Here is a 27,414-nt window from a genome sequence, read left to right as displayed (position 1 = left end):
AACTGATGCATGTCAGAACTAGGGAAGGAGAGGGACAGCTGTAATTTCAAATTTGTTCATTCTAGGCATCTTTCATTTTGTTTTCTAACTTTCTAGTCCTTGCTCAAGATTATTCCACAGTGATTTTGGTTACTGCTCAGAGGTTTCTGGCTGGAGGCCTCTATTGAAATCAGAAAATTCAAAGAAAAAATTTCTCCATCACAACACCCTTGAGATCCTGCTAAGTTCTTGAGTCCAATCTTGAGGACTAGCTTAATTTTGAAAGTGATTAGGCCATGAAACCACATTGAAAAGAAATAATGAAACAGAATTTCTTTGTATATTAGAAAAATCATTCTGAAGAAATAAAGACATATATGGGCTTCCCAGGCGGCACTACAGGTAAAGAATCCACCTGCCAGTGCAGGGGACACAAGAGACTTGGGTTTGATCCTCAGGTTGGGAAGATCCCCTGGAGAAGGAGATGGCAACCTGCTCCAGTATTCTTGCCTGGGAAATTCTGTGGACAGAAAAACCTGGCAGGTTATAGTCCATGGGACTGCAAAGAGTAGACATGACTGAACAACTAGACGCACATGCACACACACAAAGACATACTAACTGTACTAGGAAACTTCTATCCAGGAAGGCAAAGCATCATCATAGTAAATATTATTGCTAAGGTCCTATTAAATAATCTTGAACTCCCATTGCTTTTCCTTGGTCCTGTCCACATAATTATCCAATTCTGCTTCTTAAAACGTGTTTTTATATACTGATTTTATTGTGGAAGGAACTGAACAAACCTACAGCTTAGCAATATACTCTTTTGTAGAAATACAGTTGCTGTTACTTTGACTCTTTCCAAATTCAAACGTCCCACCTTCCTGCCTCTATTCTGAAGGTGTGGCATGGTCCATAAGACTAAGAATGTTTGGAACTAAGGAAAAGAAATTAGTATGTTAGGCGTTGCCTGCTTTTATCTTTTATATTCAAAGCACTTCAAAGCCCAGACTTCATGAAACTTGGACTCTTTCATTTCTCTGTCCTGTAGACTAGGAATGTGATTTCTCATCCGTCTTCATTTTGACAAAATTGTTTCATCAAAGAAAGTTGGATAGTGCATGGCATTCATTATAAAATTATTTTACTTGCCTTCTGGCAAGTAATCAGTTTGTTATTGACATTCTTATTAATTTTTATCTAGTACCAGTTTCACAAAGACTTCTTTTCTTTAATGTGTGTTAAATATTTTTAAAATAGTAATTTTAATATAATGAAATAAAAAATTTGAAGTTGCCATCTTTTTTAAAACCTACCAGATGTGCTTTATCCTTAATCAGGGAGAGTACCAATGTGCAGCTCAACTGATAACAAAAACATCCCAAAATTACTTTCTGAGAGTTATCAGAAGATAGCACTGTAATAATAAAATCAAGTATATGTCTTTTCTTCATGATTTATTCTTTATTTGATGTGTCTTTTACCTCACTGGTTAACCTTCCTATCTCACCACTAAACTCACTAATCACTTAGGGATCATTTAATGGTCATGCAGTTAGAACAGGCATTGAATTCATGAATTTTGGGGTTTTGTTAGCTGGACTTCAGCCTGTGGTGGATCTTTATGGGCTTATTGTATCCCATCTTTGGAATGTCATGAAAACTAAGATGATAGTTTTATTTGATCTCCAGGTTGTACCTGGTAATTTCACAAGACTTCTTCACCCACAGCCTGCATTGTTGTATATGTCCTTTACATCAGTGACAAAGACATAAAAAAAGCCTTAATGGAGTATCTATCAATAGTATTAGCCACGTTTCTTCAGGTGGCTAGAGGGACATGTCATTTCTCTGTTCACATGAATTTGAAAGCTTAAATATGTAAATAGGGTTTGCTTAGGCTAGACCGACATCTTTTACTTAACTGGAGGAGGATATCTGGGAGTAACACTTTCCATCACTCATTCCCCGCCACCAACACACACACACACACACACACACACACACACTCATTCATACATTAGAATATAAGGAGCATTGAGGCAGAATTACTGGTTCACTGCCAGCACTTAGAATAGTGATTGCCACATAGTAGGTGCGTGATCAATTATTATTATTGAATAAAGTAACTTCTACTTGTGCCTCAATTTGGTTGATGTGAGTTGGGCTAATAAATGGGCCCAGTACATGGTAGGCACACAGTAACGATAGAACAAATGAATGAGCTCCCCATCTCATCTCTGAGAAGTAGCTAGCTAGATTTAATTACTTGATAGAAGGTATAAAAGGGAAACTTGAAATTCCTAATTTGTTGAAAAAAACTTGACATTGTCTCCCTGTATATTTGGTGTTCCTGTGTCAGGCAGCACTACGTTTATAGGTTTTTCTTAAAAACATAAGTTTTGACCATACCAAATGTTGGTCAGAGTGTGGAGTAAGAAGAACTCTCATTCATTGCTGGTGGGAATGCAAAATGATACAGCTACTTTGGAATACAGTTTGGTGGTTTCATATAAAGCTAAATGTACTCTTTATCATATGATCCAGTAATAGTTGTTGTTTAGTTGCTAAGTTGTGTCTGACTCTTTTTGCAACCCCATGGACTGTAGCCCACCAGGCTCCTCTGTCCATGAGATTTCCCAAGCAGGAATACTGGAAGTGGGTTGCCATTTCCTTCTCAAGGGGAATCTTCCCAACTCAGGGACCAAATCCTCATTTCCTGCATTGCAGGTGAATTCTTTACCACTGAGCCACCAGGGAAGCCCTACTCCTTGGGATTTACCCAGATGGAGTTGAAAACTGAAGTCCACACAGAAATCTACACATGGATGCTTATCGCAGTTTTGTTCACCATTGCAAAACTTTGGAAGCAACCAAGATATTCTTCAATAGGAGAATGGATAAACTGTGTTACATGCAGACCATGGAATATTACTCAGCACTAAAAAACAAATGAGCTGTCAATCATTCAAAGATATGAAGGAACCTTAAATATATATTCCTAAGTGAAAGAAGTCAATCTGAGAAGGCTACATGCTATGTGATTCCAACTCTAAAACAACAGAGCCTAACAACAAGATACTCTACAGACTTGCTATGGGACCTGCTAAAACATGGCCATTGTGAGTCAAAAGAAACCCTTTTTAAGGTTCACTAAAGAAAACATGGACATAATCTTTCATTGCCTGTGATTACTTAAGTAGACTCTACTAATATATTTATTGGAAATTGCTGCTTAAATTTGAGAAATAGTTTAGATAGCCTTGAAAATTAGTAGTTGAACCAATCAGCAGAAATGAAAGCTACATCCAAAAGGTTTTAAAAAGACCATTCTATGGTAAAACACTGTCAGTAATAGCATTCTGTGGCATTTTATTTTTGTTTCTATTGTTGACATTATTTTTTTCCTGTAGCTCTGGTAAGCCTGAAGAGATTGAATTTTATATCAGGTTCAAACTCTTATTTTTCTTAAGAATGGTATAAGTCAGCCATTTTGCATGTACTTATACTGGACTCTGGGCTTCCTTTGTGGCTCAGCTGGTAAAGAATCCACCTGCAGTGTTGGAGACCTGGGTTCGATCCCTGGGTTGGGAAGATCCCTGGAGAAGGGACTGGCTACCCACTCCAGTATTCTGGCCTGGAGAATTCCGTGGACTGTATAGTCCATGGGGTCTCACAGAGTCAGACATGACTGAGCAACTTTCACATACTGGACTCTAGGGTGAAGTCTTGCTGCTTGATCTTTGTAGCTCTTCTATGTGCTGAGTTAAACCTAGGAGTGTATCTTATGAATATTTGTTTGATTGTGAGGTAATTTGAAACAGCTTCTATTTTAGAAGCCTTTTGCAGAAATTTCAAACTCTCTTTAGTTAATAGTATACATGGGATTGGGGCTTCCCAGGTGGCACAGTGGTACAGAATCTGCCTGCCGATACAGGAGACGTGGGTTTGATCCCTGGGTTGGGAAGATCCCCTGGAGGAGGGCATGGCAACCCACTCCAATATTCTTGCCTGGGAAATCCCATGGACAGAGGAGCCTGGCAGACTACAGACCGAGGGGTCACAGAGAATTAGACACAACTGAGTGGCTGAGCACACATACATGGGATGAAAATGAAAACCTTGCCATATGTCCAATATTGTAAAGCATTTATCCTCCAATTAAAAGTAAATTTTGAAAAAAAAAATTAAAAAGAGAAGGTTTCTTTTTCTGTCTTTATGTGTGCCTTTTGTAACATATGCACTGAATTTTTATCATCATAGCCAGTGTTTGAAACTAGAAAGTAGACTTATAGGAAAAAGTCTATGCCCTATAAGAAGGCAGGGATATGACCGAGTCATAGTCACATAAGTTCCAACGCTGGATAGATCAAACGAAGGCTTGGCAAGCTTATTGTTTCTTACTTTTTTCTGATTAATGTGAATTTCACTTTTCAGCTTCAGGATTAATTACGATTAGCCCTCCATCCCCCTAAAGAGGACAAAGTTGAGGTTACAGTCTAAAGTATGAGTAGAGATTTTAAAAGGTAATTATACCTTTTAAATGCTTAGCCATAGGTTATAATCTAACGCTAGGTTATAACACCTTAAACATGGATTTTATCGTGTTCATTTAGGAGTTTATTAGTTGTTCTTACTGTAATTTATCTGTCATTGTACTAGATGAAAATTGAATGCTAAATATAAAATTACTGAAAAAATTCTCAAGACAACTACCCATTGGTAAATAACATGGAGAGAATCATGTATGGATGAAATGGCTGAATGTCAATCACACACCCTTCCTCTCTGCTACTCAGTGTGCCTTTAGGGTGCTTTTAGCAACTTTCTTGGTGAAACATTAATTTTAACCTTAACCAAAACAAAACTGGAAGGGTAAATATGTGATAAAAATAACATTTTTAGGTTTATGCATTATATCATTCTTTTATGGAAGCTGGATTCTTGACAACAGAGCTAGCATCAAAAGTGCAACATATATATTAAAACCTGTGGAGTATTTGTAGTTTATTTGTATGAAATTATTTTAATTAAACAGTACAAGCACTTCCCCCACCTCAGGATTTCAAGAGGGTGGGATTTGTCCAATGTATACTTTTTCAAAACAAAATATCTGGATTTCCAGATGTTCTACTCATTTTATATAAGGTATTACAAATTTCTCTTTTTCTTGATATAACTGATTAGCCAGTTATTTTTCCTCAGCAGTGTGTCTATCAGTCATAAATAGACATGACAGTTCTGTTCCTCAGGGAACAATGTCTGGAGATATTTTTAATTGACACAGTTTGGGGGTTATTACTGGTATGAGGTATGCAGAGGTCAGGGATGGTACTAAACATTCTGTTGTGTGTGGAGCAGTGCCTAACAGCAGCAACTTACCTGACCTAAAATATTAATAATGCTATGATTAAGAAAGCCTGGTATATATAACTTCATTTTAGGGGAATAAAGTATCACCTATAAAGTCAGCATCCATATTTATATTGCCATGATACCATTTAGCCATTGACTCATTATGAAAGAGATTTGAAGTGGCTTGACATGATGTGGAGTTTTGTTCCTCAAAGGTTATTCAATTATAGTAAGTTACCAGTTTAATCTTTGCACCTTGTAAGTTCCATTTCTTTCTTGTGATTGAGTTCATGTAATTCTTTGTGTTTTTTTAAGCGCTTAAATATAAGTCCAATTATACGAAGGAGAAAGCCATTTTTCTATTAGTTGCTGGACTACTGCTCACTGTCCTTGTCATTGTTGGAGCCTTTCTTTTCATCCCAGGTAAGATATACAGTTATTATGAGGGACAGGAGGATTGATAAGGTTGAGGACATTTCTGGAGAGGTGCATGTTAGTTTTCTAGGGCTGTTGTTAACAAATTACCACAAACTGGGTATCTTAAGACAATAGAAATTCTCTCACCGTTCTGGAGGTCATAAATCTGAAATACAGGTGTTACCAGGGCCTTCCACCCTCCTGACACTCTAGGGAAGAATCTATTCCAAGCTCTCCTAGCTTCTGCTCTTTGCTGGCCATCTGTGCATCTCCTTGGCTTGTGGTAGCGTAGCTCCCAACTTGCTCCGTGGTCGCGCGGCCTCCTCCCGTCTGTGTCTCCATTAATTTCCTGCTGCTTCTCTGTTACAAAGCTACCTGTTGCTAGATTCAGGACCCACCTGGGAAACCCAGGGTATATTCCTTCTTTCAGATCCTTACCTTCATCATGTATTTTACTATATGTTAATATTCACAGATTTGGAGTATTTGGGAGGTGGACATATCTTTAGGGCAGCTATTAGGCCACTACAGAGGCACACTTTATTAGCCAAGACTTGGAAGGCGGAATGAACTTGGGAACCCAGATGGGTCTGAAATTGCAGTTGCCCATGAAGGATGGCAGTGTGAGTTGGGGGGAAGGGTCTGCAGCACATGAAAAGAGCAGCAGAGACAGGCTGGGACTCACAAGTGCAAGCTGGAAGAAGCCTTGTGTTTTGAGCAGAATACACTATAGGCATAATGTTTAGGAATATCAGTTTGGTAGCTCTGTTTGCAATTGGAGTTAGTAAAGACAGGGGAAGTTCAGCTCACTTCAGTTCAGTCACTCAGTCGGGTCCAACTCAGTGACACCATGGACTGCAGCACGCCAGGCTTCCCTGTCCATCACCAACGTCTGGAGCTTACTCAAACTCGTGTCCATTAAGCCAGTGATGCCATCCAACCATCTCATCCTCTGTCGTACCCTTCTCCTCTCACCTTCAATCCTTCCCAGCATCAGGGTCTTTTCCAATGAGTCAGTTATTCACATCAGGTGGCCAAAATATTGGAGTATCAGCTTCAACATCAGTCCTCCCAATGAACACTCAGGACTGATCTCCTTTAGGGTGGACTGGCTAGATCTCCTTGCAGCCCAAGGGACTCTCGAGTCTTCTCCAACACCACAGTTCAAAAACATCAGTTATTCGGGCTCAGCTTTCTTTATAGTCCAACTCCATACATGACTACTGGAAAAACCATAGCTTTGACTAGACAGACCTTTGTTAGCAAAGTAATATCTCTGGTTTTTAATATGCTGTCTAGGTTGGTCATAACTTTTCTTCCAAGGAGCAAGTGTCATTTAATTTCATGGCTGGAGTCACCATCTGCAATGATTTTGGAGCGCCCCAAAATAAAATGTCACTGTTTCCATTGTTTTTCCATCTGTTTGCCAGGAAGTGATGGGACAGGATGGCATGATCTTAGTTTTCTGAATGTTGAGCTTTAAGCCAACTTTTTCACTCTCCTCTTTCACTTTCATCAAGAGGCTCTTTAGTTCCTCTTCACTTTCTTCCATAAGGGTGGTGTCATCTGCATATTTGAGGTTATTGATATTGCTCCTGGCAATCTTGATTCCAGCTTATGCTTTAAGACAAACCATTCAATATCATGGTAATCCAAGTCTATGCCCCGACCAGTAATGCTGAAGAAGCTGAAGTTGAACACTACTATGAAGACCTACAAAACCTTTTAAAACTAACACCCAAAAAAGGATGTTTTTTTCATTATAGGGGACTGGAAGACAAAAGTAGGAAGTTAAGAAACACCTGGAGTAACAGGCAAATTGGGCTTTGGAGTACAGAATGAAGCAGGCCAACGGCTAATAGCATTTTGCCAAAAGAACACACTGCTCATAGCAAACACCTTCTTGCAACAACACAAGAGCAGACTCTGCACACGGACATCACCAGATGGTCAACACCGAAATCAGATTGATTATATTCTTTGCAGCCAAAGATAGAGAAGCTCTATACAGTCAGCAAAAACAAGACCAGGAGCTGACTGTGGCTCAGATCATGAACTCCTCACTGCCAAATTCAGACTTAAATTGAAGAAAGCAGGGAAAACTACTAGACCATTCAGGTATGACCTAAATCATATATCTTATGATTATACAGTGGAAGTGAGAAATAGATTTAAGGGACTAGATCTGATAGACAGAGTACCTGAAGAACTATGGACGGAGGTTCATGACATTGTACAGGAGACAGGGATCAAGACCATTTCCAACAAAAAGAAATCAAAAAAGCAAAATGGCTCTCTGAGGAGGCCTTACAAATAGATGTGAAAAGAAGAGAAGCTAAAAGCAAAAGAGAAAAGGAAAGATATACCCATTTGAATGCAGAGTTCCAAAGAATAGCAAAGAGAGATAAGAAAGCCTTCGTCAGTGATCATTGCAAAGAAATAGAGGAAAACAATAGAATAGAAAAGACTAGACATCTCTTCAAGAAAATTAGAGATATCAAGGGAACATTTCATGCAAAGATGGGTTCAATAAAGGACAGAAATGGTATGGATGGACCTAACAGAAGCAGAAAATATTAAGAAGAGGTGGCAAGAATACACAGAAGAACTGTACAAAAAAGATATTCACAACCCAGATAATCACGATGGTGTGATCACTCACCTAGAGCCAGACATCCTGGAATGTGAAGTCAAGTGGGCCTTAGGAAGCATCACTATGAACAAAGCTAGTGGAGGTGATGGAATTCCTGTTGGGCTATTTCAAATCCTAAAAGATGATGTTGTGAAAGTGCTGCACTCAATATGCCAGCATTTTTGGAAAACCCAGCAGTGGCCACAGGACTGGAAAAGGTCAGTTTTCATTCCAGTGCCAAAAAAAGGCAATGCCAAAGAATGCTTAAACTACTGCACAATTGCACTCATCTCACACGCTAGTAAAGTAATGTTCTAAATTCTCCAAGCCAGGCTTAAACAGTATGTGAACCATGTTCAAGCTGGTTTTAGGAAAGGCAGAGGAACCAGAGGTCAAATTGCCAACATCTGCTGGATCATCACAAAAGAAAGAGAGTTTCAGAAAAGCATCCATTTCTGCTTTATTGACTATGCCAAAGCCTTTGTGTGGATCACCACAAACTGTGGGAAATTCTGAAAGAGATGGGAATAGCAGACCACTTGACCTGCCTCTTGAAAAATCTGTATGCAGGTCAGGAAGCCCCAGTTAGAACTGGACATGGAACAACAGACTGGTTCCAAATAGGAAAAGGAGTATGTTTAGCCTGTATATTGTCACCCTGCTTATTTAACTTATATGCAGAGTACATCATGGAAAATGCTGGGCTGGATGAAGCACAAGCTGGAATGAAGATTGCTGGGAGAAATACCAATAACCTCAGATAAGCAGATGACACAACCTTATGGAAGAAAGCGAAGAAGAACTAAAGAGCCTCTTGATGAAAGTGAAAGAGGAGAGTGAAAAAGTTGGCTTAAAGCTCAACATTTGGAAAACTAAGATCATGCCATCCTGTCCCATCACTTCATGGCAAATAGATGGAGATACAATGGAAATAGTGGCTGACTTTATTTTGGGGGGCTCCAAAATCACTGCAGATGGTGATTGCAGCCATCAAATTAAAAGATCCTTACTCCTCAGAAGGAAGGTTATGACCAACCTAGATAGCATGTTAAAAAGCAGAGACATTACTTTGCCAACAAAGATCCATCTCGTCAAGGCTATGGTTTTTCCAGTAGTCATGTATGGATGTGAGAGTTGGACTATAAAAAATGCTGAGTGTCAAAGAATTGATGCTTTTGAAGTGTGGTGTTGGAGAAGACTCTTGAGAGTCCCTTGGACTGCAAGGAGATCCAGCCAGTCCATCCTAAAGGAGATCAGTCCTGAGTGTTCATTGGGAGGACTGATGTTGAAGCTGATACTCCAATACTTTGGCCACCTGATGCAAATAAGTGACTCACTGGAAAAGACTCTGATGCTGGGAAAGACTGAAAGTGAGAAAAGAAGGGTATGACAGAGGATGAGATGGTTGGATGGCATCACTGGCTCAATGGACACGAGTTTGAGTAAACTCCTGGGGTTGGTGATGGACAGGTATGCCTGGGCTGCTGCAGTCCATGGGATCACAAAGAGTCCAACATTACTGAGCGACTGAACTGAACTCTGCATATAAGTTAAATAATCAGGGTGACAGTATTTAGCCTTGACATAATCTTTTCCCAATTTGGAACCAGGCTGTTGTTCCATGTCCAGTTCAAACTGTTGCTTCTTGATCTACCTACAGATTTCTCTGGAGGCAGGTCAGATGGTCCGGTATTCCCATTTCTTTAAGAATTTTCCACAATTTATTGTGATCCACACAGTCAAAGACTTAGGTGTAATCAGTAAAGCAGAAGTATATGTTTTTCTGGAACTCTCTTGCTTTTTCGATGATCCAACAGATGTTGGTAATTTGATCTCTGGTTCCTCTGCCTTTTCTAAATCCAGCTTAAACCCCTGAAAGTTTGTGATTCATGTACTGTTGAAGCCTGACTTGTAGAATTTTGAGCACTACTTTAACAGGGGGAGGAAGGAGATTAATTTAGAAGACAATTTGAAAGAACAATTGCTTTGACTTTGGGACAGGTTGAGTATGGCAAGTGAAGGGAATGGTAAGAGATCCGAGTTTCTCATTGTAATTATGTGAAGTAGTTAATAAGGAGGCAGAGCCAACTCAAGGTTTGACGTCTTCAGACTTATGTGTTGACATTTACGTGTTTTAAATTTGGTCTAGAATAATAAAAAAAGTAGTCATTTATTTTGTGTGAAGTTTTGGAGGAAATATTTTTAAACCTTTTGTAGTTTGTAAGAGCGGTATAGAGATTAATACATTTAATAAATTAAGTAATGATTTGTAAGAGTAGGAGGTTTGTAGGAAAATATTAATTATTATGTTTCATTATTAACAGGTGAATATTCAGCAAAGAATGCTTCAGGACTTGGTTTAATTGTACTTCCTACAGTAATATTAATATTACTTCATTACTGTGTATTTATGATAGGTGAGTATTTGTTGTGATGTAATGATTTTGCTCTCCTTTTTCATTTAAAGAACAGCATTTTTGGTTAAAATATTCTTGTATTTTTTTTAACGACTCAATAGAAGTTACTTTATTAACAGATTTCCCAGGCTATTCTTAGTGATATTTTACCCATATGGAATTATTTTAAAGTTGGCTTGGGTTTTCAAGGCATTCAGTTATCTTGTAAAAAATTATTTTTATGTATATTTGATATCAGTATATTTTTAAAGTTATGCTATATAATTTCCTAATGATTATCATCATATTTTCATTTCAGGTTTTAGCTAGTTCTACAAAGTAGAATTATAAATAAGAAAGAGTAGCTCTTTTTTTAGTTATGGCAAATCTTAACTTGTAGATATCCAACCTGTAATTGGTGTCATTTTAACTGCATTTTAGGAGTAAATCACTAACATTTTTGTTAATATTAGAATCTATTTTTTTTTAGTTACCCATGTGACTCTCAGCCTTAGAGCCTATCTCTGGCCTATAATTGGAAAAGTATTGATTTGTTATAAAATTACAGATCTAGACATAGAAGATAGGTCACTGGGAAAGAATTTACCGTCTGACAAGAACTCCAGAGGCAGTCTTTGGTCATAGGCTGTTATTCTTGGTTGCACAAAATACAGGCAGGACTGACTGCTTTTTAAATGCCCTCAACACACTTTTCCTCCATCCAGCTATGGGGATGTCCTCCTACACCATCAGCATACTGATCCTTCAGATACTGGGCTATGTGCTCTCTGTGGTTGGATTCAGCCTCTGTGTCTCAGGTAAGAGTCTCAGCCTTCTCTAGTCTCGCCTTGTCTTAGTAGGGTTCTCTTTCTTTTTCTTCTTGCTTTTATTTTGTAGACTTCATTTTTTTTAGAGCAGTTTCTGGTTCACAGCAAACTTGAGTAAAACGTACTGAGTTCCTGTATACCCCCATAGCAACCTCTTCCACTATCAACATCCCCCGCCAGAGCGGTAAATGCGTTATAGTCATTGAACCAACATTAACATATTATCACACCAAGTGCATAATTTACGTGAGGGTTCATTCTTAGTGTTGTATATGCTATGATTTTGATACATGTATAATGATATGGATCATAGTCATAGATATGATATCATTCAGTTCAGTTTCACTGCCCTAAAAATCCTCTCTTCTGCCTGTTTATCTTCCCTCTCCCTAATTACCCCAGCAGCCACCAGTGTTTTTAATGTGTTCATAGTATGTTGCCTTTTCAAATTAGCTTCTTTTACTTAGTAATATTCATTTAAGATTTCCTTTTTTGTGGCTTGATAGCTCATTTCTTTTTAGCACTGAATAACATTCCATTGTATTGTATACTACAGTTTGTTTATCCATTCATTTATTGAAGGACATCTTGGTTGCTTCCAGTTTGCGGCAATTAAGAATAAAGTTGCTCTAAACATTCATGTGCAGGTCTTTGTGTGGACATAAGTTTCAACTCCAGTGGAGTGCAGTGGTTGTGTTATATGTTAAGAACGTATTTAGTTTTTCAGCAAACTGCCACACTGTCTTCCAAGGTGGCTATACCATTTTGCATTACCACCAGCAATGGATGAAAGTTCCTGTTGCTCCACATCCTTGCCGGCGTTTGGTGTCATGTGCTCCCTGCACTGAGGACAGTGCTTTCCACATTGCGGATAGTGCTTTCCACATTGCTATGAGTATACTGGCTGTATATGGCTTGTGGGTTGATTCTCTCAGCAGCCAGACTGCTCTGCCTATATCTGTGAGAGAGCTTTTAAAATAACTAGGCTCCATCCAGTGGGTTGGGGCCTTAGGCTTTACACACTGTTTCCCATTAGTCTTGATGTGATAAGGTACATACTATACAGACAAAGGATTTTTTCTTTTAATAATTTGAAGTCATTTCATTGACTGACTTAATAGTGATGAACAAATGTAGATAATTTTTGTTTCTCGATAAAAGGACAATTTCTTAAAACTCAATATTATTGCTGTCATTGCTAGTTCTTTTAAAAAATCAATCATTTCATATGAATTTCTAATATAGAACTTCATTTGTCTTTACAGAATGTATCCCAGTGCATGGTCCTCTTCTGATTTCAGGTTTGGGTATTATAGCTCTAGCAGAATTACTTGGATTAGTTTATATGAAATGTGTTGGTAAGTCAGCCTTATTTTTGTTAGCCTATGCGAGGAATTTCAAATATAGAATGTGGATAATGCTTTTGGCTGATTCTTACTGTCTAGGACAAAAGAAGTGCATGAGTAATTCCAAAAATGAGAAAATACAGCAAATGCCACTGTATTTTTTAAATAATTAATTTGAAATCATTTGTGCTGTGCCTTGTGCTAAGTTGCTCAGTTGTGTCCAACTCTCTGTGACCTTGTGGACTGTAGTCCTCTAGGTTCCTCTGTCCATGGGCATTCTCCAGGCAAGAATATTGGTGTGGGTTGTCATTTCCTTTTCCAGGGGATCTTCCTGACCCAGGGATCGAACCTGTGTCTCCTGCATTGGCAGGCGGGTGCTTTACCACTGAGCCATTAGGGAAGTCCCTGGTTTATATTAGCTCCCTTTAAGCTTCCCTGGTGTCTCATAAAGTGTCTGCCTACAAGGTGGAAGACCTGGGTTCAGTCCCTGAGACCTGGGTTTGACTTTTTAATCACCATTTGTCTGGTTCTCGAAGATGACTCTGCTAATGATGTTGCTCCCTATTAATACTTAAGAACAGTATGTGACCTGCAGTACGCATGCAGCTGGTGTAGTATTAGGTATCTTTGACTGGTGGTCAGCTCTTTGTTCTTTTTTTTTCCCCTCATTATCTGGATTTCCCTCCCTTTTATTCCCATGCTCCCTCTTGCCTTCCCTGTCTGACGACCAGCAGGTCTGGAGATACTGACTCAGTGGGAACAGGCATCTTCTAGCTGCTGCCCCCTTGACGTTGCTCTCTCCCGTTTTCCACCGCTACACCCCTGAGAAGCCTGTGAAACCATTATCATTACAAACGTATTATTCTCACATTAAATTCAAAGTGAAACTGAATTCCTAGCAAGTTCCTCAAACTGTTTTTTCTTTATGGTAGTTTTATAAGTATATGTAAGTGAAGAATTAAGTTAGGTTTTATTTACATTTTGAGACTTTTCTAAATTAACTTTTCAAATCAACTTGTCTGATACCAGAGTTCAGAGAAATGCCTTTGGTCAGTTGAAGGACAAGAAGAGAAAAGGTACAGGGAAGTAGCTCTTTAGATAATGTGGTAGACTAGAAAAGTTGATGTATTTTTCATATATAACTGAATATGTAAATATGAGTATATATAACATTTAAGGTTGCAAATTTGAGCATTTGTATTAGGAAGTAAAATTGTAAATGCTTTCAGTGTAACTTTTACTTGTTGCTGATGGTCTATTTTGGAAAAGTCTAAAGAATGTGTCTTGACTTTTAAATCCAAACTGTTTATGTCCCTGTGAGAGATTTTTTTATTATTTTCATTATTTCCCAGTTTAAATTTGTAGCCTTAAATATTATTTAAAGAGTAGGATTTTAAATTTCATTTTCTGTGTTATTTTTTAACTGTTGGAGTTTGTTTACTGAAACATTTGTTTCATAAAATGAAATCAAGGGTGGAGAACAATAACAATATGAGAAAATATAGAAGATTAAAAAGAACTAACTAAACTCAGCAATGAAGTTGGGTGTATTACCTATGTAGGGTGCTTATGTTCATTCTTCATAAGGGTCATTACTTGTTAATTTTCTTAAGCCATTACTATTTAATTCTGTATAAGGGAATATAGTAATGTTTTGATACAAATCAGCCTCCTAACAGTCAGGAACCACATTGACCACATCTCATCTCACGTATTTTAGAAAGACACAGAATAGATATGTAAAATTCAGTGAAATTTTCTTGCCCATTGTTGGGGAGAGGTGAATCTGGTATCAAAAGATAAAGTTGTCCCTGAAAATTCAAAACCTGGAAATATATTTACTCCTTGTATCAAGTGGTTTTGGTAGAGAAGAAGCTTGGCAAGTGAGCTTACATGAAATGCTTAAGGCTTGTGATTTATACACACACCCCCACTCACATATCACAATCATTCTTTAGTCACATAGGTCATATGCCTATTAGAGAGGATTAACTCAAGCTAAATTCACTTCTGCATTGTTTGGTCTTATATTAGAGGGGTCACAGCTGACTGGTGCCCTTTGAATCAATGTTCTTTATAGAGCTCTTTGTTTCAGAATGGGCTAGCCAAATATGATGCTCCTTGGACCTGAGAATTAGAACTCAGAAACTTCTTCACACTTTTTTAAGACTATTAAAAGACTTGCTTGGCAGTTCTTAATACTAATTCTAACAATTTATGAGGTCAAAAATATAGCTTTAAAATCTTACCTCTGACCCTTCACATTACATGGCTGCTAAGTTCTCTTCCTAGATAGAACATGGACATGGGGCATGGTTTAGCTGAAGTAAGTTGTATATACATATAACTACCATGATTGTCCCAAATAAAGTTCTATAACTCTGCTTGGTTTATTTCAGAGGTTGCTAATTGTGATTACCCATATTCCCAACACATTTTATTCCATAGTACTTTAAAAAGACATTTCTTCTTGTTTGGTCTCAAGGACCAAACCACTTTCAAATGCCTCCAGTAAAGGAGATTTACTTTAAAACCACACATGGCACTAACAGAGATCGGAATCGCGTGAAAGCAGATACATAACTGATCCTCACAGAGAGTGGAACAATTAAGTGCTTTAGGAATTGGAAGAATCCAACACATCTCTGAAGTCTGAGTCATGACTTGCCCTCTCAGTAGCAAGAGTTAGCAGATGCCCTCTGCCAGTGTACTTACTTTCTCTCTCCCTCTCTCTTTGGTTCTTTACCTGCTAGCCAGATAGCTCATCCTCTCCTTAATGTTTTGTTTTTTTTTTTAATCCTATTCATGTCTTCTCACTGGTCTGTATTCTTACCTTTGGCTCTGAGCTTTGAGCTTCTCCTTGCTTACTTTCTGTCTCCTTTTTACCTTTCTTTCCCTTCACCAGCTTTCTCGTCTTCTTTCTTCTCCTCTCCAGGTTCCAGTGGGAAAGAAACTTTTCAGGCCAGTCAGTTGCCATTTTCCCTTTTGGAACAAGTCTGACCAAGCTTCTGGCTTGTCTGTAGGTTGGCTTCCCTTGGCTCAGGTCTTACCCCCATTTCCCATCAGCTTTGGAAGCTTGATAGAGAAGGCATGGAGAAGTGGTAGGAAATACTGAGCACAGAAGCCCAGAGCAGTTCTAGGGGCCTGCCTCAGTCTTCTCATAAATAAATCAGTGCCATCATCCAGTCCAGAGATCAGTGGAATTGACCATCCAGTAGCATCCTCTTCCTACAGAATGACCCGCAGGGTGTTGCCCCTTGATGCTTTTGCATCTGTAGGACTCTGATTCTGTATTTAAGATCAGTTTTAGCGGCTCCTGGACCTTCTTACTTGGTTTTTATAAGGAGCATTTCTCTTCTTCCCTGTGCAACTAGAGCCATTCTTGGGTCACTTTCTTCATCCCCTTATTTCTTCATCTTCATTAACCAATCCACTGAGAGGCAGTGAAGGGTAACTTGAAAAGCTAGGGAGGAATACAGACAGAGAAGGGCTTGATTGTAGCTAAAACTAGCTGGCCTCAAATAATTCTCTAAACTCAGAGGGACCTGATATTTTCTTTAGTTTGTTAGCTAGCTGAAGCTTTGAAAACTGGAAAGAGGGAAGAAGAAAAAAAAAGAGGACGGGCTGCAGGAACAACAGCAGTGAGCTAAGGGTGGGCAATTCCACATTCCAGCTGGGTTGAGTAGGGAGGGGTGTAAAGCCTACAGCAGGGGTGAGTAGATGACTGTTTTTCCACCACGAAGTATAACAAGTGACTGATTTTGAGGGACATATGGCATGTACAAATGAGAGTGTGTATGTGTTTTAATTTGATTGGGGTGGATTATTTGCATCATTTTTTTCTGTCAGTGTATATGATTGAGTGTTCTGTACCTTTAGTCTATCAAAGCCAAACTCTTTCAGTGGAGTTTCTGACATGTTTACTTTTAGCCCTAAATGTTTTATCTTAAAATTAAACATAATATTGCCTTAATTGCTTTCATTTATTAAATTAATTTTCTTATTTTTTAATGTGATCAGCTTCCAATCACAGGACTATACAACCTCCTAAGGTAAGTTAAAATTTCTTTAATGAATTGGGTGTGATACTTGATGGTTTAGTCTGAGGAATGGTAATTGAGATATTGAACCCCATTGCTCACTGTTCACCAAGACATCAAATTAAGAGAACACTAAAGTTATTTCAGGGTTTCCCAGGTTGCACTGGTGGTAAAGAACCCACCTGCCAATGAACGAGACATAAGAGATGTGGGTTTGATCCCTGGGTCAGGAAGATCCCCTGGAAGAGGGCATGACAAGCCACTCTAGTATTCCTGTCTGGAGAATCCTATGGACAGAGGAGCCTGGCAGGCTGCAGTCCACAGGGTCGCAAATAGTCAGACACAACTGAAGCAGCTTAGCACACACGTATGAAGTCACTTTATGACCTTTGCATGGATAGATCCGATCTATTTTAAAAATTGGTCATTTACTAGCAATGGGTTAGAATAAACGATTCCTTAAGATTGTGCTGTTTTCTCATGCCCAGAACTGGAAAGTTTGTGTGTAAGAATAATGGTCATTATCTGCTGAAAGAATCTGATTCCAATATATTGCCTCACGTGTTAGACGCATTTGAAGTGCATATACAGAATGATATTTCAGGCTTAAAAATGAGGAGAGAAGTTCATATAAAATTGATTTCATTAAAAATAATAATCTGTAAAATAAATGGAACTATGGCCAAAAAACAGCTGCTCTGAATTGATTCATTTCCCTCTTTCCCCCATTTTATAAGCATTTTTCTTCCTCCAAATTGCACTGTAGTTTTTCTGTATCATAAGCTACCTGAGAAAATTCCAAGAAAAGAAGCAATTGAGGAGGTAAACTGAAAGGGATAAATGGTGGGGGATGAAAAAAGCCATTTTTTCATCATGGTGACAGGGACAGGAACTACTTTATGGAAATAAGATCTGAAAGGGCCATATTGTATTCATCTTCCTAAAAAGGATTAAGGATTAGTAATAGCTCTGTCTGGGATGCCAAAAGCGAGACTGTCCTGTCTGTGGCAGGAAGGGGTGATTACACATGCCCGTAAAGCTGATAAGCCTCCACAGACATTCCGGAGAGGTGAGGAAAGTGGGGGTGCACGTTACCCCACGTGTTCATTCTAAAAAGATTGATACCATAGCTACACAGGTCCCAAACAGCTAGAAGTTTTAAAAGTACCTCTGTTAAAGATAATTCGGCCATTAGACCCATCAATCCTAACACTTGTCTTTCCTGTTACCAAGTTCAGTTTGCATGACTTGAAAATGATTGCTCTCATATCTGGCTTAACTGTATTGCTTATTATGTTGCTATCTGTGTTTGTGTTCTGTAGTTAGGATTTCTTGAACAGAGAGTGGTAGGGTAGGGTGGGAAGTTCTGCACAGAAACTATTAAGAGAATGATTCTGTTATTATCAAACTATTAGCTAAATTTGGCAAGCTTTGTCTTCCTAACCTTTATTGCCTTACTTTGTCTTTTGGCTGTAGGATTCACTGTTTATATACAGTTTAAATGTTAGCATATATAAATTATAGTATGAAAGAACATGAAATAAATTCTATTTTATGTAAATATATTTTAAATATTTTCCAGAAAGCTGTAGAGGAACCTCTTAATGGTATGTGGTTATTACAAATTTATATGTTCTTCTTGATCCGTTACCAGATCATCATAAATTGAATTAGGCCCCAAAGCAGTTAGAATGTTCTCTGTGCCTTGAGAAGAATCTAGTTTCTTTCTTTTTTTTAATTGCCTAACCTCTCTTTTCTTGATTATTCATCAAGAATTAAGAGTATTGCTTTTGTAGTGTTGTCACCTCTGAGAGAAAAATGCACTGTTCTGTGTCTCTCGAGCCAAGTGATTTTGGGTGGGGGGACTCTCTTGCCTTTTTAATTGGCCAAGATGAAATGTAACACCTCCAGTAGAGAAGGATCTCAGTTAGTTTCAATTTTTAATTGTAAATTTCAGATATAGACTGTCATCATGGAGTGAGACCGAAATATCTCACTTCTCCCCAAATCTAGATCTGTATTCCCAACGACTTTGTGTCCTTTGTGGAGCCTGTGGGTATGACCCACAAGAAGGCTTTTGTAACTAAATAGTAATCTTAAAATTAACTGGGCATGATATTACTGCATATTTGTTTGTCTAGAAATGATTTCTAATTGCGGAATCTTACTAACTGCTTGGCTTATTACTAATTCTTAGCATTTAAAGAATCAAAAGGGATGATGAATGATGGTAAGTATAAAATGCACCTGCAATTATAGCTTGGTTAAAATATGGACATTGAAAAGAAGTTAAATTGCTTCTTGAAAGTGTGGGTTTTTTTTTTTTCTTTTAAGGGACACTGTCAAATCATAAAGGCCTACATTTCTTGGTTTATAAAACTTACTTACTCTGTTACAAGTTGCAAAACTAATAATATAAAAGCTGTAGGGTATCACTAATCAGACTCTCCAGTCATATTGCTCATAACAAAGAAAAATAACTGCTTTAAAAAATAAACTAACATTTTTCAGATGCAGTGTCTGATGACTGAAACTTTAAATGCTCTTTGTAAGACGCTTAGATAATTTGGCACAAATCTTTATCGTCTTGACAGGGTTTCTTCTGTGCTCATGTTTGGTGATTTTGTTGCATTTGGCTCATGGAGACTTAATATCTCAGCTTTTTAAAGCAAGGATTGGATTCTAACCTTTTGGGAGAGGATTGAAAAAGACATGTTTAGTCACTCCAGCTTTTTGAAGGGGGGACTCTGGGCTAATAATTTTTAATTTTTAATGACTGTTTCAAAGACCTGTATTTATTAGTTCTTAAAGCTAATTAAGTATGAGATATTGAGTTCTGTAAGCATTCGTTTTAATTTTACCTTAGCATATTCTGATATTTGAGTTCTGTTAACATTTGAATAATTATGTTTTCATTTTATCGAAACTTTCTCCTTACCTTTGATATTTATAATCATTCCTTGATCATGTAAATAGTCTGCTTTCAGTTTATTGTTCTAACGTCTATGACATACGTGCTCACCTCTACAGCAAAATGCTGCGTTTAACTCAAGAGGCTATATTCCCCTGAGTGCAATTAATTTTTGCATAAGATTAAAAACACACCAGTTGTGTTTGGTGAGCTAAGTTTAAAACAGTGCCTGGACTGTGTTCAGTAAGCAGTCACAGAATGATGCCCCCTTTGCAAATTTGTGTCACAGCCTTTCTGCTAACCACTGCACTCCTAAAAAAAAAACAGGATCAGAAGGAAAACATTAAATGACATTTAAAAAAGAACTGATACCTGAAAGTGTGGCATGGCTTGTCTGTGTTTGCATTCTCGTGTTCTGTTGTTGGTTTTTTGTTTTTGTTTTTTTACATTTCATTGTTTTTCTCCTTTTCCTACTGTGGTGTCATTCTTCTGCAGTTGTATGAAGAAACTAAACTCTTCCCCATTTTCAGAAAACCAGAAGAGCCTTGAGTGCCTCTTCCGTTATTAATTCCCCTTAGGATATGACTTTTTGGGCACCATTGTAGAGACAGCAGATTTTGTATTTTCACAGCACATGATAACTATACCAACCTTTGAAATTCCCTTAATTATGCTAATTTTAGCTGTTCAGAATTTGTTGGGTTTTTTCCAAGTGTCTGTGTGGTGGGCTCTTCCTACTGACAGGTCACAAGGCCCATGTGTATCTGCCTTTTTGGTAAGTGAGGTACCGGGTGCCCTCTTGGGACCACAGTCCCATTTCCTCTTTCACTTAACACCTGATCTCAATTTCATTTTCTTACATTAAATGAATGGTGTCAATCTAAAATGAAAGTGATAGCATATTATTCTAGGATCAATGTCTTTTACTTTGGAAAAATCAACATCTCTTGACTTCTTCTCAGCTAACCCAGCAAACAGAGATTATCAGATTTTGTTGATTTACATTTCCATTTGGCATTGGCCTTTTGCTTACTGCAGCTAAAAAGGCTAATGGATTGTCTAGTTTATGTCTGTGACCTTTGGAAATCTAAGATTAAATAATTTTTCTTTATTTTTAGATACCATATATCTGAAACAATTTTCAGTTTTTAAAATGTATCAACTTGTTAAGGCATAGAAAATAGACATGCATAGCAATTATATATCCATTTTTCAATTTTCCAGAGTAACTGAAGTGGAGTGATGGACTCTGATTTGGAGAGTAGTATGACATGAAAGAAGTACACTTGTGTTTAAGCACCATGGCCTTGATTCATTGTCCTGGAGAAGAAAACAAGAACAGTAACTGGTTTCCATCTATGGGAGAAAGTAAATAATTGACCTTTAAATGATTGTTACAGTTAAGTTTTTATTCAAAGCATTTTTAAATTTAATTAATAAATGAATTATGATCTGTGTTGTGTGCCCAATTGATAATCCAGGTTTTTGTTGTTATTTTTATTCAATTAGGGGCAAAAGTAGAGTGGGCAACTTCCAAGAATGATGCCTTCCAGATCCTGGGGCCTCTTAACTCTAGGTCACCAACTTAAATTGGTTCAAGGTGAAAATTTCCTGGCACTACCCTGGTTACCCAGAGCTATCTATGAAAACAGAGGCTTCCATCAAACCTTAGCGAACTTTGGCACAGCCACTTTGGCTGTTATGGTGTTAACTGAATAATGTCTGCCTCTTCTGGGTCAGGGGCATAATGTTAAGTACAGACTAGAAATTCATTTGGGAACATCTTGTTGGCTGCCTACATGGGGTGTGATACTGCTGAGGATCATGGTCTTCATTCTTGGGGGTTGCCACTCACACGTTATCCCCTCAACATACAGTGTACCAGACCCTTTCCAGATTGAGGGTAGTTTTGTTGATGGATGTTTTCTTCCTTTTTCTCACATGACCCTTTACATGCTGTCTTGTCCTCCTGTTATTTGCTTCTGCTGTACGAGATGTAGCACTTTTTCTCCTCTTTGAACATGGTCCAGTGACACAGTAGCATCACTTCAGAAAGGAGCCAGACTTATTCTCAAAGAACTATGTTCACACTTTTCAGCAGAAATAGCGATGGTTGTAACATATGTATTCCCTTCCTTGGATTTGAAGGCACAATCTACAGTGTTTCTTCGCTTCTTTTCTGATCTGGGGCATGAAAAACCAAGATTGAGATTTGAACTATAAGTCTCCTGCATGGCAACATAATGTGTGTCACCGTCAGGCCAACAGGCCAGCCCTGAACGGGTGGTTTTATTACTGTTGTATCTGTGTTGCATGATAAACACTCATCATCTCCTCCTGTAGTCCTGCCTCATATTCACTTTACCCTAAGATTGAAAAGTAAAACAACACTCCCCCCCACGTTTCCTACCCCCCATTAGAAGAAGATTAACATTCTGACAGTCGTGATCGCCTGGAGTACTTTTAGATTATTAGATTTTCTTCCCTTGCGGGTGTGTGTTTGTGTGTGCACATGTATAAGATAGGCACGTACCTCTTCTGTATGGACAAAGGTGAGGTACCTATGGGAGAGCAAATGTTAATTTCATGCTTCTAGTGAGAACATTTAAAAACAAAGATCTTTATTGGGTGGACTTCTATTTGATGTGAATAATCGATCACTTAAAATGTTTAAAAAGTTCTAGGTAATTTGCCAAGCTTTTTGACTGCTCACCAGTGCCCTCTAAAAATACTGGTTTTTCTTCCTGTTTGTGTAAGAAGACATTGCTATTTGTAGTTGCATTATTAATAGTTATTGCTTAGTCCACTGAATGTTCCCATGTACCTCGTTTATGCCAAATTACTTGTCATATTTTACGTTGGGACCAAGTGATTTGCCCATGGCAAACCAAAATTTATAACCTGCTGATGCCTCTTAGAAAAGTGAACATACTATGAAAACAGTTCTTTTTGAAAAAAAGAAAAATAAATGTTCTTCCCTAATTGTGTTCCTGTCCAAAGTATTAACATGTAGAGGGAGCCGTATTCCTTTATACAAATTTGAGGCTTCCACTGCTCTTCTTCCTTCGGAAAACATTTGTATTTTACTAATATAGTTTGTTAATTTAGAAATCAATTCTGATGAAAGGAGGAAAAAAGCAGATGGACTTGAAAAACATCCAAACGCCTGTTCTCTATATGAAATCTTATAATAAACTTTTTAATGAACCAGAGTTGTACCTTTTAATATGTAGTCAGCTCTCATTTATTTGGGGCTTAATCTTGGGACTTATCCGTCCTTTGTGTTCTCTTTAACACTACCTGTCTTTGGAGGCAGTCCCTGCCCTAGACAGCACACAGAGGTGGCAGGAGAAAGGCCAATGTTACTGTTACCCTTGCTGTTACTTGTCAACTTCTCTGGAAGAGGGACCACAGCAGCAGGCGCCCTCTTACTTGGGCATCGTTGGGCCAGTTCATTCTCTTTAAATTAGACTTTAATGACAATAAGTTTTCTGTCACACCGAATTAAAGTTCTCAGCTGTTTTGAGTATCAGTATTATCTGTTACCCCCATAATATGCTTTTTTAATCAGTGATCCCAATTTTTGCCATCGACTTCAGTTTAATTTACTGTATGTCCTCAGAGTGACAACATTTGTCATTTTGGCAACAAATCAAATTCTCTCTCCTTCAAAACATTATCCTCCCACCCTTCTGCCCCTTCTGGCTCTCCTTTGCGGTCTGTGCCTATCTCGCTGCCTCTCATCTCTTACTTACCTTTCCTAGTACTTTGTGTGTCTCTGCTTAGCTCCGCTGGGTTTTTGTCTTGCTCCTCTCATTCAGTTTTTAAAATTCCACCATAAAGCAAGAGCCTTTTTTCCCCTTCCTTTCTCTTCCTGCAGTGTTTGCATACATTAGAGGCTCACTCTGTAAATCTGATGATTGAGTAGGCTGTATTTCAGTTTCCCCATATTGTTAATAGAGTGAGCCAGAGATTTTTCTTTTTAGACAAATTTCACATGCTCTGAAAACCTTCAAAGGTGATAGTTTTTTCGCCTGGAAACCCTAGGTCCAATCTGTTAATTTTCTGAGAATGTCAGAATGAAAATAGGATTATCCCATACTTGAGAGTATTGTTCTTTTCAGGATGTTGTAGTTATTTTAGTAAGTGACCAACCAAATTGTGATTTGAGTTATAATAAAGCTGGAAAAGTTGTGAATTTATGCTTCCTTCTCGTTAATAAGAATTAAGCTCTGTATCACCTAGATTTCTTTTGTCCTAACATGGGTATTCAAAAACAGACATCTGTGGTGTATGTATGGAATGGCACACCCCTTTTTTACCTGTTATTGGAAACTAGAGAAGTGATTGTTGGGCAACCCTTTATCATTATATTGTGTTTAATTTGATGAAGATTCTGTTTAGAAACCGTCTTTCACGTGTCATGTTTTCAGCCACCAACTGCCATCACCCACTGGGGTCCTTTGTTAAGTCATCTTCCATGGCTAATAGGGATAATCCAGGTAACTTTTCAGAGATGAGCAGTGAACAGGAAGCTTTCCTGCCTTTGGCTTTTGACAGCCTTTCCTTAATATTTAAGAACAGCTTTCCCATAAATTTAGCCTTTTGAAAAGAAGAGAGCATCTGTAATGAACTTCTCTGTAAGGCAATATCAGTGGAATCTTAAATGTTGTTATCAGGGTGAGAGACGGAAGCATTTTTGTTTTTATTAAACAGAGCATTATTTACAAAGAGCCATTGTTGAGAATTAGATTCCACACGGTATAAATATCCATTAACCATTCTAAATAAAGGAAACTCTGATGTTGCTATGTGTGAGATCCTCTCCTGGGGGCTTTTTTCCATAGCAATTAAAGGTGTGCTATTTGTCAGTAGCCATTTTTTGCAGTGATTTAAAGACCAAAGTTGTTTTACAGCTGTGTTACTGTTAAAGGTTTTCTTTTTATATGTATTAAATCAATTTATCACTGTTTGAAGCTTTGAATATCTGCAATCTTTGCCAAGATACTTTTTTATTTAAAAAAACATAACTTTGTAAATATTGCCCTGTAATATTATATATACTTAATAAAACATTTTAAGCTATTTTTGTTGAGCTTATTTCTATTGCTGCCTCAGCAGGCCACAAGTGCATTACTGAGAAATTTTAGTTTATCAATGTATTTTCAGGTCCATATCCGACGTACAAATGCAAATGATGACTTAAAATATTAATTTATAAGTTCTTTTTTAAAAGTATAACAATATCCAATAAGTAAATGTTTGATCAGAGCAGAGTTTTAATTGAAAGTTCCAGGTAAGTCCAATGTATTAGTTTTCTCCATGGTAGAGTAAATGCTTCTTTTTCCTAGTCCTGGGTATACATACTCTGGACTAGCAGAGGACCTCAGCAAGCCAACTTACCTGCCTCTGTGTCCCGCCTTATCTGTAGAATCAGATCAGCCTCTTTAAGACTGAAATGCAAATTGAAATGGTTCTTCATGTTAATTGGTTATCTGCTAGGTCTAGTTTGATTGCAAGTGAAAAGTGAAAGTGAAGTCGCCAGTCATGTCTGACTCTTTGCGACCCTGTGGACTGTAGCCTACCAGGCTCCTCTGTCCATGGGATTCTCCAGGCAAGAATATTAGAGTGGGTTGCCATTTCCTTCTCCAGAGGATCTTCCCGACCCAGGGATGGAACCCAGGTCTCCTGCATTGCAGGCAGAAGCTTTAACCTCTGAGCCACCAAGGATTGCAAGTGAAAGTAAAACTAAATCTAAGAAAAGTGGGATTTATTGGCTCATATAACTGAAAATTCACATGTCCAGCTGGAGAGGGCCTCCCAGCAGTGTCCTCAGGATCAGAATCTCCAACTTTCGGCTTCAGTCTCCTTCCTGTTGACTTCTTCAGAGCGTGTGTGTGATGGCAGAATGGCTGACTACAATCCAATACCCACCTTCTCCTGAGTTCAGGGAGGGAAGAGGGGAGAAAAAAAGAGTGTCTCTCCCTTTCTGAATAGTCCCATCCACGCAAGATTGCAGCTCAGAGCTCTGCCTGGGCCAGGGGCCTCTCAATCACTGGGGCCCAGCATCTCTGACACGCAGGTTGGGCCAGCCTGAACCTCATGTCCATCTGGCCTGGAGGGAATGGAGTTGTGGACTCCATCCGGGGTAGGGGTTGGGGACAGAGCGGGAGTAAACTGAAGCAAAGTTGAGATTTTAACCAAATTAAGATGGCATTAGATTTTAGGCCTGTTTCTTGCAGGTATGTACTGTGATTCTGCATTGTATGTGTGATTGTAAACCATTTGAATGGAAAATAATATTTGGCAGCAAAGTACCATCTCACTCCTTACCTCATAGGCAATTTAATTTTTATGCATTTATGAGGACTTTTTTCACTCAGCAGGAGTAACTAATGGAGTTCAGAAAGCATTTAATAGCCTACCTCCTGTACAGAAAGCTGTTCTGTGCAGCACAGAACAGCGCTTAACTTCTTTCAAACTCCCACGGAGGTGTAGGCTTCCAGATGCAACTGGATTTCGTTTTTGTGTGGCAACCCTTCCAGCTCAAGGCCTCAAGTCTGACAGCTTTAGAAAACAATGCATTATGGTAACACCATCCATGTAGGACATGATTTCACCAGTAACTCAGAGATTTCCACAAAATTGACAGAGTTGGGTGTTTGAAGTGAGACTGTGCTGGGACTTGACCCCTGGTGTTTATTTTGAATATTTAAGTTTCATGCTCAAGTACCCATCCATCAAATCAGAGGGAAATGAAGTATTTAAGTTATGGATAATTGGATTGATTATTTAATGCCAAAGACAGCACTGCAGACTGCATAGAAGTGATCTTGGATTAAATGATTAGAACTCCACTTTCATTCTGCATTTATTTATTTAGTCATTTTGCGATAAGACAGCAGCTTTTCAACTCTGTTCATAGTCACTTATGGAAGATCAGGTATGTCTTCCCAGCTTGGAGGATGAGAAATGTTTGGTAAAGAGCCTGGTTTGGAGAGAAATGATTTATATGTCGGAAAACCCATCCGATGTCAATCTGGAGGCCAGATAGCAGGCAAATCTGGCGGATTCATGAACCTGCTGCTGCTTTTCCCTTACAGATGTTGCAACAGCATGCACAGTACTGGGCGCCCAGATCCTCCTCTTAAAATGACCTTATTTAATCATAGACTTGTCTTCCAAAAAAAGAACCACTATCGTTTGCTTCCTAACTTTCTTTGAATTGCCTGCTACATTCTTCAAGGTCAAACTGACAATGTAAAATCTTGTGGACTTCCATTCTAAACAAATGTATTGTTTTCAGAGTTAAAGTGTATTTGTTTAAAACGTGGATTATATCTTCCCTGGATATACTCTCTACTTATTAATTTCTTAAATAAATGATAATTAAGCTTTTTAAGCCAGTCCATAAAGGCCTTTTGAGTCATTTTTATTTAAAAGGTGTTTGTCTTAGGGGTGCTGTGGTTAGGTTGCATTATGGGTGAAGTTTTCGGGTACATAGCAAT

The 27,414-nt window shown here is 38.3% G+C and overlaps 1 protein-coding gene across 3 annotated transcripts in view; it reads left to right on the top strand.

The window, feature by feature from the left end:
- Positions 1-24,991, top strand: part of CD47 (CD47 molecule) — a 61,940-nt gene extending 36,949 nt beyond the window's left edge. Inside the window, exons 4-11 of one of the 3 annotated variants that reach the window (XM_018063270.1) lie at positions 5,653-5,760; positions 10,711-10,803; positions 11,508-11,600; positions 12,875-12,967; positions 16,976-17,007; positions 18,578-18,602; positions 19,193-19,225; positions 21,131-24,991. In XM_018063270.1, coding sequence (XP_017918759.1) covers positions 5,653-5,760; positions 10,711-10,803; positions 11,508-11,600; positions 12,875-12,967; positions 16,976-17,007; positions 18,578-18,602; positions 19,193-19,225; positions 21,131-21,135 — 482 coding nt within the window. In that variant the 3' untranslated portion in view covers positions 21,136-24,991. The remainder of the gene's footprint in view (positions 1-5,652; positions 5,761-10,710; positions 10,804-11,507; positions 11,601-12,874; positions 12,968-16,975; positions 17,008-18,577; positions 18,603-19,192; positions 19,226-21,130) is intronic. The other 2 variants (XM_018063189.1, XM_018063239.1) reach the window with 2 other exon arrangements.

Source organism: Capra hircus, chromosome 1 (assembly GCF_001704415.2).
Source record: "Capra hircus breed San Clemente chromosome 1, ASM170441v1, whole genome shotgun sequence".
NCBI classification, from domain to species: Eukaryota; Metazoa; Chordata; class Mammalia; order Artiodactyla; family Bovidae; genus Capra; species Capra hircus.
This window is presented reverse-complemented; position numbering and strand designations above follow the sequence as displayed.